Source organism: Acartia tonsa, chromosome 6 (genome assembly GCF_053477335.1).
Source record: "Acartia tonsa isolate MP-2025a chromosome 6, ASM5347733v1, whole genome shotgun sequence".
Taxonomy (NCBI): Eukaryota; Metazoa; Arthropoda; class Copepoda; order Calanoida; family Acartiidae; genus Acartia; species Acartia tonsa.
In genome coordinates this window covers 43,009,505-43,022,479 of record NC_137265.1, presented here as the reverse complement: position 1 = coordinate 43,022,479, position 12,975 = coordinate 43,009,505, and the positions used below count along the sequence as shown (strand labels likewise).

The 12,975-nt window shown below is 33.1% G+C and overlaps 1 protein-coding gene across 1 annotated transcript; it reads left to right on the top strand.

Annotated features, from left to right (window-relative positions):
* Positions 1-6,124: 6,124 nt before the first annotated feature.
* Positions 6,125-8,352, top strand: LOC145322725 (uncharacterized). The gene is made up of 2 exons (XM_080164957.1): positions 6,125-6,242; positions 7,501-8,352. Exons 1-2 carry the CDS (start codon positions 6,219-6,221, stop codon positions 8,263-8,265), a joined length of 789 nt encoding a protein of 262 aa, XP_080021083.1. The 5' UTR covers positions 6,125-6,218; the 3' UTR covers positions 8,266-8,352.
* The last annotated feature ends 4,623 nt before the right edge of the window (positions 8,353-12,975 follow it).

The window sequence follows — 12,975 nt, the reverse complement described above, 5'->3', positions numbered from 1 at the left end:
TAATAATAGTTATTTCTTTCATCGTATTATAAACTGCTTTCCGCGGATATATTCGTAGAAAGCTGGATATAATACAATGCTAGACATAGTTTTTCCTATGGACGAGAACCGGTTCCTATCCACCGGATTCGAATGAATACGAAAAATATTTTTCCTTGCATTTTTAAATGTCAAACCCTTTAGGGCCTGTATAATTTGCTTATTGCTTATGTAAGTACTAGTGGCTTCGCCCCTAGCCTCTAGGGGCTTTATTTCTGATGGTTCTGGGGAGAATTTTAAAAATTTTGTTTACATATTTTTAGATATTTTTTATATTTTATAACATTTTATTACTCTTTATATCATTTTATAACTCTTTATAACATTTTATAACTCTTTATAACTTTTTATATTGATTTATATTATTTAAAACCTTTGAAATTTTTCTTTTTTTTTATTGTTTTTTAAAATTTCTTTGCCATTAGTCTTTTTGGGGCTCGAATAGGAATCCATTTTCAGCTGATCTTCTAAATCGCACCCAACTACTACAGGAATCACCATTTGAAATCGATAGGAAATTTTTTTTAATGCCTAAATTAAAGAAAATAACTATCCGCTCCAGACGGACATACGGACCCTAATTATAGAAAAGCTTCGCTTTTAAAAATATAAAGACAAAGGTTTACTTTTTGACATTTCAACCAAAATTTGTTTTCCTTGCACCCAAATTATACGTAATTCAAATAAACACAAGGATGACAACATTAATAAAAGCGAAGCTCTGAAACGTTAGGACAAACGAACATTTATACTTGTATAGTGTCAGAACTGAATAATCAGAATATACATACAGACATCCAGACAGACATAACTCTACATTATGACAAACGGACAGATAAATAGACAGATGGACAGACAGCTTTACAGTAAACCGGAAATTCAAGCTCTTAACTTCAAAACATTTTTCATACAGCTTTTTCCATAAACTAAATATCTAATTTTAAGAACTTTGTTCTGAAGTGCTAAAATCAAATTGTGCCTGTCAATGAGCATTTTCTGTTTTAAAATCAAAGTGCCCTATTTATAACTACTTATACAACTATATTGTAGGTTACATTAGGGCTAATTTTATTGTGTTATTATCAAAAATCATACATTGTTACATAATACATAGGTAAAATCATAGAAAAAGAAAACTTAGAATAAACATATTACAGTTTTATTAAAACATTTTAGTTTATAGAGAAAAAAACAAAAGAGCCCTTACCTTATTTTAAAATGAATTGATGGAAAGGATGAGAGGGGAGTTTTTATTCGTTTAAATGTTTGTAACTTAAGGTTAGGCTAGCTTAGGTTATATTAGGTACTGATTATCCCCGCAGGATTAGTACAGCACTAAAAAATAAATAATTCCTTATTTACTACTAGCGGCTTCGCCCCTAGCCTCTAGGAAAACTAAAAAAAAAAAAAATTGGGGGGGGGGGGGATTTTGTTTAAATTTTTTTTTTTTTTTTTTTTGGGGGGGGGGGGGTTGGTAGTCAACCACACTATTTGAATTTTTTTTTAAAAAGAAAATTTTTTTTTTTTTGGGGGGGTATTTTTCATTTTTTGGGGGGGGTTGGGGGTCCCACCCCCCAAGAAAATAGTTATAAACCTTCCCGGGACCTATGAGAAGCTACCCTGTAAAGGAGAACCCGATCGGTTCAGCGGTTAGCGAGATCCTTCGCTACAAACAGACAGACAGACAGACAAACAAACAAACAAACAGTCATCGTTCTACTTTGTATTATAGATAAGATTCGAAATGTCCGCCTGTCAGTCTAAAACGTTTTTGGGAAAACTTTATTTTCTCGGCCTCTTTAAAAGATAGACGGCTGGACTTCTTGTCGACATTCCCATTAATATGTAGCATAAATAAGTGTCGGACTGCTTTTATGCAGGATTTAAGTTACAATTGTAATTTTTAAGTCTCTTTAAGGCCATTAAAGTCGATAGAGTCATCTTGAAATATCTTCTATAGAATATATGTATATAATTTTGTGAAGAAAAAAATATTAATCATACTCAAAAGGATTGGTGTTTGATGACATTTTGATTGAAATAAATCCTTGAAACAAGAACGATAACTCTGAAAATTACATTAAAGGCTTTTTTTAATGGTAGAAAATTACATGTCACCACTACAATGTAAAGAACGGACAAGGTATTAAGTGGCCCTTCTGTAGATTGCATTTAGTGGTTAAACCGTTTGGAATTAATAAACCACCCAATCGAAATTCAATACCATTCTCAAAAGTTGTTAAGCTTTATAAAAGAACGCTTTGTAAAACTTTGGAGACTAGTGTAATAAATAGCCAAATGTCCCCTCCCTCCCTGGAAGAAATCACATTTTTGCCTAACAGATAACAATCTAACAACTCCTATTCCAATAGGATGGACGGACAGACAGACAAAGTTAGTTCTAGACTTTTATAGACACTAAAAATAAAGTAGACGATGATTTTTAATATTTTTAATTATCTGAAACTTATATGTGCCCGCCAGGATAAAGAGATTGAAAATCTTCTTATTTAAAAAGTCGAATCTACTGCATTTCACTGTAAAATATTGCTGGTAACGAATATTGCTAAAAATCTATGAATTTTAAAGGCTGCTAGCTGCCAAACGGCTGGACGTAGAGATCATGCCCGCACACTGTTTTAAGCAGCATAAGAAGACCTACAAATAATCTAGAATGCCATAAATCAATAATGCATAATTATCTCGCAGTGCAGAGAAATGCGGGTATGATCTTTACGTTCAGTCGTTTGGCAGCTAGCAGCCTTTGAAACTCATAGATTTTTGGCAATATTCGTTACCAGCAATATTTGACCGTGAACTAAAGTAGATCCAAAAAGTCACATAGTTAAGTATACATCTTGCTCACACTGTAAATGAGACAAACAAAACCGAGGGGTTGAGGGAAGCTTTCACCCTTCACCGGTTAAGGGTTAAGGAATTTTTATAGCCCTATGGTTGGGAGAGGGGCTTAATGGGTGTTGTCCCCCCCCCCCCCAAACTTTGAAACCCTTCATTTAACCACCTTAATTATTGAAAATTTCATTATATTAGCCCCCTAAAATCTTTGAAACTCCTCATTTTCCCTCCTCTTAAAAAGCTTGGACACCCTTAGGGGTAGTTTTTCTTGTGTTTTTGTTTAACCTATGTTAGGTTAAATTGGAAACAATGTAGCCCTGCATGGTTAGGGCACTTTAGGTACAGCCGTCCTAGACTTAAGGCCACCGCTTGAGATACACACAAAGAAAAAAATACACCCATCGGGCCTCCCCGTCCATATTTTCTGAAATAAAGATGGGGGGAGGGGGTTCTGATTTTTTATTTTATTTTACATAATGGATTGAATTTCTTTGTTTCACTTTTACATAAATAGTAATGCATAGTCCTGTCCCTGTTTCCATGCCAATAATGTAAGTGTCAGTTACTTTTTAATACTTTTCATAGTCATTAGTCAAAAGAATTGCAATTGAAAAGCTGTAGCACGAACAAGAATTCAGAAAAAAAATACACAAATCTTTTCTACTGCACATTTAATGTCGGGACTTCAGTAAGACTATCCGTAACGGAAAGCTTCTATTCTAAGTTGCAAAACTCCTGCACCACACCTGATCGTCTTTTTACAATGTTTCAAATCTGTAGGATTATTCTATAATACCTAATTTTACTAACAGACATATCCATCATGCTCAACGAAGGTATAAACACATTTAAAAAGAACAGGATTTGTAACTGTGTGTGTGTGTGTTTGTATGAATGTACCGAAAGATCTCTGTAACCGCTGAACCGATATGATTTTCCTTTACAGTGTAATTACTCATAGGTCCAGAGAATTATGGGGGAGGGTACCGGTACCCCCACCCTCCAAAAAGAAATTCCCTTAAAAAAATGATCCCAATTTTTTTATACTTTTTTTTGAAAACTAAAAATGGAAAAGAAGGCTGGACTTTACTAGGGCCCCTAGAAGCCTCTAGGGGCCCTTGGATAATATGATACGAATATTTTTTCTCAATATATATCTCTTTCTGTGGTCAAACCTAAACTGCAATTTGTAACATAAATGTTAACCTATTATTGAGTACGGTTTCATTTTTATCATATTTTCTCAAGTCTTGTTGCAAATTTAGCATAAGGAAGGTTGCACAGATTCTTTACTGCCGAGGGATCGTTGCCCGAAATTGCAAGGAATTAGTGTATCCAATATTGCTTCAAATCCGCTGGATTAGAAATGGTTCTCAGTCATACTGAAAAATAATTTATAGCATCGTATTACAGACATTTTTCCACGAAAATTAAAATAGAATCAATTTATACAATACAAGTCCCTGTAGTGCGAGAAAAATCTATTTAAAAAACGGGTCACGGAAAGAAAACGAAGTTGCGGGTTTCATCGTATTTTCACAATAGCTTTTGAAAGGTTATTTAAGGTTAGGTAATGTTAAGTAAATGGTAATGATTGCCCCACATAGTTAGAAAATATGCCCCGCAGGGCTACAATGCGACAGTCGATCCCTTAAAAAATTTCTTTACCCATTATGAAATGAGATCTTTAGTGGAAGTTTTACAAACAAGTTGATTTAGTTTTAGGTCTTGACTAGTTCTAAAATGCTTTTTTTCTAAGCCCATTACTAATTCAGGGCCCTTGAGAATAGTCCTATCGATTTAAAACTTAGCACGCTGTTTTGTGTAGCAGTTAGATTCAAGATAGAAAGTGTTACTACTCTATAATCATTGACAAAATATGTGTATGTCCATTTGTCCATTGATTTTTAAAACTTTTGACAACAATTTTATATGTTATCATTAAGCTATTTATCTGATTTTTAGTAGCGAAGCTACTATATAATTTGAAATGTCCATCTGTCTGAAGCATTCTATGAAAGATCGAAGGCTGAAACTTCTTCTCAACAATCCCATCAATATGGAGCATACTGCAGTTTAAAACATCTGTAGTCGTCGGACTGCTTTTAGGCAGCTTTATAGCCGCTTTTACTTTTTACAACATACTTTCTCTGCTCCTGCAGAAGATACACGGCTGAATCTTCTTGCCAATATTCCCTTTATTATACACCATAATTAGCAATTAGGTATAAAAAAAATCTATGGTAGTCTGACTACTTTTAAGAATCTTTTTAGTTGCTTTCCTTTTTCAAATTTCAAAAACACAAATCTTATTTTTTAAGGTTTCGTGATTTTAAGTTTTTGCTATATCCTCTCTCTTTCTTTTCTTTGTTATGATAACGAAAATCTGCTCTATAACTCACTTTGTTCGTTTGTCTTCTTCATAATAGATTTTGTGCTTTGGTACTTATGGATGTTGTCATCCTTGTTTTTTAATAATACTTACTATGACGTTTAGGTACTATTATATAAAAATGTATAATTGTATGAATTGTTATTCGACAGGACATACATGTTTTAGCTTCAAAAATTCGTGCCTGCTAAAGATTACCTCAAAAATTATTATTAAAAAAATTATGGCCCGATTTTGTGCAGCGCAAAATGAGGTAAAGGAACAGTTAAATGTTTAAGATTAAGATCTAGTGAACGGCTAAAGGAATAAGACAATAAATTTATTACACATCCCCAATAAAGTTTCACCAAATTTAATTAGTGGTTAAAATGTTTGGTTACTCATCTGGATAAACCAACCAGTCATAATTTATTAAAAGTCTCGAAAGTTGTTGGGCCAACTAATGAGAAAATGTTATTATAAGACTTTGAGGACTAGTGAAATAAATATCCCAATGTCTCCTACCTCTCGAATTTTCTTATCTTTGTTTCTAATTTGAATAGGAAATATTATTATAAATTTTACTTTAGCTCAATAGAAGGCATACAGTAACAAAATTGGCAATTCGTTATTTTTTACTAATGGTATAGAGATTACTTTTTTTATTCCGCCATCTATCTTATATAGAAGCGGAGAAAAAGATGTTACCGAAAAATATTTTAGACAGATGGATAGACATACAGACGAAATCATATAAAGTACTTACTAAAGAAAAAAAACTAGTTAAGGTCAATTTACATTTTCCTTTACCCCTGCAGCACACCCAAGTACAAATAATACGAGAAGTAAAATTGGGGGAAATTATGAACAGTGTGCCCAAGAGAAATTAGTATAAATAGACAGGACAACCAGGAAACACCATCAGAAAGCAAAGAACAACAGTTCAGCAATCATGGCTAAATTATTTCTCTTAGTGGTAGGTTTTTTCTTTGGCTAAGCTTATAATAAAAAAACTTATTTGATTTAATGATTTCAGCACACAAGGCGTATTTTATATAGCTTCGCCTCCTTCAATTTGCTTGTTTGATATTGGCAAAACTACTCTATAATGAACTTTTTCAGTCCGTCCGTATGTCCTTAATGCCTTGGAGAAGTTCGATTATCTCAGCTGCTATTTACAACAGATTGATCTTTTTGGTAAAGGTAGCTCTTACCATATAGAATTCAAAATTACTTCGTCCGTCAGACTGTCGCAAATGCTAAAAAATAAATTCTTAAGTTTTCTTGATCTGTTTATATCTTTCCTTATCTTATTTATGACCACTAAATATCTGCTCTCAAACTCACTTTGTTTGTATTACAATCCTTGATTTTATGAGCCGCTTTGCTTATGTACTTACAAAGTGAAGAAAGAAAAGCTTTTTATTGTCATTGTCTTTTATTCATTTAATTTGTTTTGATATATTAGAATAGCTGATTTTTATATAAACACGCGATTTACCAAAAAAAAACTGTTCCTTTTCAGCCGATTAGGATTGATAAACATTTTTCCCTTGAATATTTTATCCACTATTTTTTTGAGGTGTTTTTAGGCAGTTTTGAATATTTAAAATTATTTTGCCTGGCCAATAATTGAGTTGCAATTCTAGGATTATATTTAGCTGCTTTAATGCAAATATTTTATCAAGAAATAATTAAGTTAGGTATTTCTAATAAATTTTACAAATATGTATTACTACAATTATTAATTAATACCTTTTAGTTTTTTGCATTTTATTTTCATGATGTTTTTCATGATTTATTACATTTTTATAAACCTTATCATAATTTATCTTATTTTTTGCTTTTCGACTTAAAAATAACATTTACCTCCAAATAATTTCAAGTATTGAATCTACTCTTTCGTTCAATTTGTCTGTCTGTTTATTTTCTTGAATGCTTTTCAAAATAGACGGCTGAAATATTTATTTGAATATTTCCTGTGCCAATGAGCATTCAGTATATAAATTACTTCGTCCGTCAGTCCAAAAAATAAATATTAAAACATATAAAAGCATATTTAAAAAGTTTCGTGTTTTTTTCTCAATAATATTATTTTTAATTTATGACAGCAGAGCATCGGCTTATTTGATTTTTATTTTTTCGCTACATTTTAAAGCTGTTATCCTTGTTATTGGCTCAGTGATTATATATTTATGATTCCCCACTTTATTGTCATCCTTGTTATTGTTTAGGCTCTGTCCTGTATGAGTGAGATGTGTATGGGAAGTGCCTACTACAGCCGCGGCTACTACTCCCCCTACAGCTATGGCAGAAACTACTACACTCCCTCCTACACGCCCTTCACTGCCTTCAGGTCAGCTGCTCCTGCTCCCACAGCTGCTGCAGCCCCAGCTTATGTGCCAGCTATTGTAAAATCTTATGCCGCCGAAGTTACCCCTATCCCCAAAACTTTTGCCAAAGCTGCCCTCACTTACATCAAGTCCGTTGGATATAATGATGTATGTTCTGGCGTGGTTGAAAGCTACCTGGAAACTCTGGTCAATGGCGGTAACTCTAACGACGCAACTGCAGCTGCCATCGGAGCTTTCAGACAGCAGAAACAGTACTCTTTCAGAACCGGTTTGGTTGCGGATGGCGGACCTGCCTGTCTGGCCGCCGAGAAGGCCGTAACACGTGCTGTTGCCCTGAATGAGGATCCTATCACTGCCGCCACTCTTGCCTTTGTTGCCAACTCTCCCGCTGCTCCTGCGGATGATCCTTGCGCAAATGCCGCTGCCGGTTATGTTGCTGCTATTTCAGAAGGAGCCGCAAAGGAGGCGGCCTTCACCGCGGCTGGCAAAGGATTCCTGTCCGCTTTCCAGGTGCTTAACTCCAAGGGCAAGACTCTATTTGATGGTGCTTGCGGTGAAGCCGCCAAGGCCTATCTTGCAACAATTGGAAATACATCTGCTGCTGATATTGACAATATAACAAAGTATTTCCAACTTCATCAATAAAAATGTTGGATCGGGGAGGCAAAACGTGAGGTAAAAACACATATACAATGTCTCTATCTATCAACTAATTGCGCATGGAGCGCAATTTTGGTGTTTTATCATAAAAGTAGAATTCTTATGAAGTTAACTCTACGTTTATACTCCTTAATGCTTAAGTAAAATGACAAAATTTAAGAATAGTTTTCTTAAACGCTTTACAGGATTATATTTTATGCCTTTAATAAAAAAATCCTGCAATAAAATCAGTATTTTTAATGACCAAAAATCTTCTAAATACAAATATGCCAGATTTTTTTACACACTATTTTAATACAGTAAATGTTCAAATATTGATCTGTTAATAAAATAAGAAAATATCATAAAATGATGTTTTTTTTTTTAAAGCGAAGCTTTTCTACAATTGTGTTGGTCTGTTCGTCCGTAACGGAATGCTTGGATTGGCATTCGTCCTATAGAATTCAAACTTTGTAAAGTTATTTGTGATAGAATAAAGTAAAATTTAACAAAATTACCAGAAAGCGAAAATGAATAAAGTCCCTCAACAGATTATGACGTCATACGATAAAATAACCAGCATAAATTTTACCATTGTACAATTACAGTGTATACTGGCCTCTCATTGGGTATTCAATCGTATGACGTCACAATCTATTGAGGGACTTTAATCATCATCCCAGATTAAGCTATTTTAATTTCCATTTTAATAATGGATTTATTATTACTTGGATCTTACACTAGATTATTATGTACTATAATAAAGTGAAACATGTATAGCTGGAAAAAAAACAACTTCTCTATTCAATCCTTTTACCCAATTCCCTTCCCTTCCTGCACTGGATGAACGAACTTACCAATAAATGATGTCCATATTGTTGGCAACTTAAAAATTGACGACAACTTTTCCCTGTCCATAATATCCAAATCTATTCTATATCCAATGTTACTTTTTACAATTTTTAAAAGATAAAGTTGTTCTATAAAGCTTTAAATCCCTCACACTATATAATTAGTAACTTTTAGATTGCTCTTAGAGTCTTCTCTGTCAAAGAGTAAAGTAAAACAGTTACAAATCGTACCGTTACAGGAATCATCATGCGAAGTTTGTAATGATAGGACAATTTAAACATTCAAAGCAATAGATTAAAGCTATATGTTAAACGGGCTTTTTATACTTATGGACTGTTACATAATAGCTTCGCTTCTAATAGCTATATTGGAGAATATAAATTGTGTAGCTATTTTAATAATGTACCTTTTGAAGTTTTGTTTTTGATGCAAAAGACGACATTCACTCTCATATCAATCCTAATAAATAAAATCGTATGGTTTTTTTGTCTGTTATTTGAAATCTCACTATCTAAACCTATTGAGATTCAACTTTCGGGGAAGTTTCACAATTAGGTTCCAGAATAGATTTGGCTCTATTTTTGGAACAAACACACTCCCCTTCCCTTTTGTAATTAAAAAAAAAGGATGACAACATCCACAAAAGTAAAGCACGGAAACGGTAGGACAAACGGACATTAACATTTGTATAGTGTCAGAACTGAATAATCAGGAACCCGGTATTAGTGTCGGACTGATTATGACGTAACAAAAAAAATTAGCCAATGAGAGGACATTATTGACCAATGGTAAAATTCATAGTAGCCTCTCATTGGCTAATTTTTTTTGTTACGTCATAATCAGTCCGACACTAATACCGGGTTCAATAATCAGATTATAAATGTATAAGAGTCGAAGCAAAATTGTAAGTAAATTTGTTGAAAAACTGCTTGATACAGGATAATGTTTATGGACATACTTACATTTTTAGGGCTTCATCATAGAGTTGCTTCGCTTATAACATTGTACATTGTTGTCCTAGGAATCAATATACCAAAAATCAGATCAATCGGATAATTAGATCACATAAAAATTTGTTGTTAAAAAGTAGAAAAATCTACATTTTTAAAATGGACGTACGGACATTCTGGTAATGAATATTGAGTTGCTAAGCTTTCTAAATCGTATAACCTAAATACTTCAGGAACCACCATGCAAAGTTTGAAATCGATGGAACAATTCTAGCATGCCTAAATTAACGAAAAAAGCTATCCGTTTCGGACGGACGGACCGACCCTAATCATAGAAAGCTTCGCTGAAAAACATATGTCTAGACCTATGGGAAGCTCTACCCTTGCGGAGCTCTATTGAAACAGGGTTTCTTTTTGTCATATTTGATATTTTTTCTCGTATTCATTCGAATCCGGTGGATAGGAACCGGTTCTCATCCATACGAAAAAACTATGTCTAGCATCGTATTATATCCAGCTTTCTACGAATATAAAAATGTAAAATAATAAGATTAAAACCAGTTTTTTAGCCCGTGCCTTCGGCACCTCGGGGCTAAAAAAATGGTTTTAATCTTATAATTGTACATTCTATATCCGCGGAATGCCGTTTATAATACGATGAAAGAAATAACTATTAATACTTTTTTTTCAAATTGTGTGGCTTAATTGGATTTTTACCAAGAGTTTTGGTTATTTCATGGTTGGAATAGTTTTTAATACAGGAAATACCTAAATGTACATTTGCCTGATTTTTTTTAGTAAGAATGCCTCTCAATAATTTACTTATCTGTCCGTCTGTCCATCAGTCCATAACGCTTTTTGAATCCAGTGCTTCTTAGTTTACTCTCGTGACTATTTAATAATCCATTATTGGCCTTTCTCCAATGTTGCATTTGGAAAATAATCGAACTTTTTAACAAAAAAAACATTTTGTGCTCTTTTAAGTTTGGTTAGGTAAAGATTATAAGAGCCCCGCATAGCTAATACCCCTTAGGAATAGGACTCTAAAGACTTGAAGCATTGAGTGAAAGCACCTAATTTGTTAAATCTTTGTTATTTTAATTTTACAGATTTCACAAAAAAATATGGCACCTTTGATGCGCGTATTTGGGTCAAAATACGAAGAGAAGGGGGGGGGGGGATAAAAGAGCGTGAGTGAGAGAGACAGAGAGAGAGAGAGAGAGAGAGAGAGAGAGAGAGAGAGAGAGAGAGAGAGAGAGAGAGAGAGAGAGTAAGAGAGAGAAAGAGAGAGAGAGAGTCATATCCTACCTCAGTCTACTCCGTGTAGACCAGGGATAAAGGGATGGGACAATGACAGAAAATCTAATTTCCATCTAAATAATTACATGTAAACGCCCAAATCTGGCAAAAGAGGGAGGAAGAATTGAAGAAAAAAATAATCGCCATTGGCCCACCTCTTCCCTGTGTGTATCCATACCTCTCTACAATTATACCATAAAGTCTTTGTCATACTCAAACAGTCACAAACAACATTTAGACAAAGATTCAAAAAACCTGGAAAAGGCAAAGAATTATATTAATTAACCTTGATTTTAGATTTAGAATTAGACTTAGCTAACGACTAAACTGATTAGGTTCTCGTCTCCATTTAAGAGAAGCTTTGTATAGGTCCTTTGTAGGTTTTTAGCTATTTTCTAATTGCCTAGCTGCTATTACTATATTATTGAGAAGTAGGAGTTCTATTTGCATGTCTAAGTCTGCTATAATATTTTAATATTTTCAGTCAAATTTAGTATTAGCCCAGGGCAGGTTTTAGGCTATTTAGAGGAGAGAATATCATCCCGACTTTACAGATATATAGACTGGAGTAAAATCTCGCCTTTGAATTTTTTAAAAAATGAATATAGATAAAGCCTCTAAAGGCTACCTTTTGCAAATAAAAGTTGCGCATAAAAGTAACTTAACTACTTTACGCATTTTAAGTCTCGAATATTTGGCACCCATGAAGCGCGCACCAACGCACACACATACGCGCACACATTCACATTATAATGGTTTGACTTTGGTCTCTCTTTATATTATCAGCTGATTTTAAATTCTCTATATGTGAAGTTATTGTGAAAATAATACATAAAATAAAAAGTGATGTTTATTAGAAAATTATTACATTAAAGTTAAAATATAATTATGAAAATTATATAAATAAAATAACAATTTATATATAATATTTTTAAAGAATATAAGAAACAAAGAGTTTTATAATACGTAGTCTTTGTTTTTTTATGACTTTTTAAGTGGCTGACTGTTATAATTATTTTACATTAATTAATATGTTCTTTATATATAAAGATTTTTGTAAAAAAAAAAGCATATTTTGAGCTTAAATTATGATGTACAAGCGATATTATAGTCTACAGTTTATATAAGAATTGCAGAAAAAATTTAGATAACTTTATAATTAAGCTGTTTGTTTTAGCATCTCTAATAGGTTAGGATATATTATAGCTTAATCCCTTGTAAATCTTAATTCCTAGAGAAAATTTTTTTTTGCCAAATATTGCTAATAATTCACTGATTATCATAAAATATAAATATTTTTAAGCAACACTAATACAGACTTTGTGAATAGGCCTTACACTGTTTCTTTATTAGGCAATGGGCGATACATTGATGTACATCCACAATGTAAATAAACAAAAAAATACCCCTGTTGTAGATTAAAATTATTGGTTTAGAAACTGAAATTTTTAACCAACCAATAAATTACTCAAAGGTTTCCAATAAATTCATACATGTTTATTGTTGATAAAATGTTTGGTAGCACACTAATTTCCAGTCTAATGTCCCCTCCCTACCTAACCAAATTGTGTAGAGTGGTCAATCATTACTAGTCATGATCTGAAAGAATATAAAA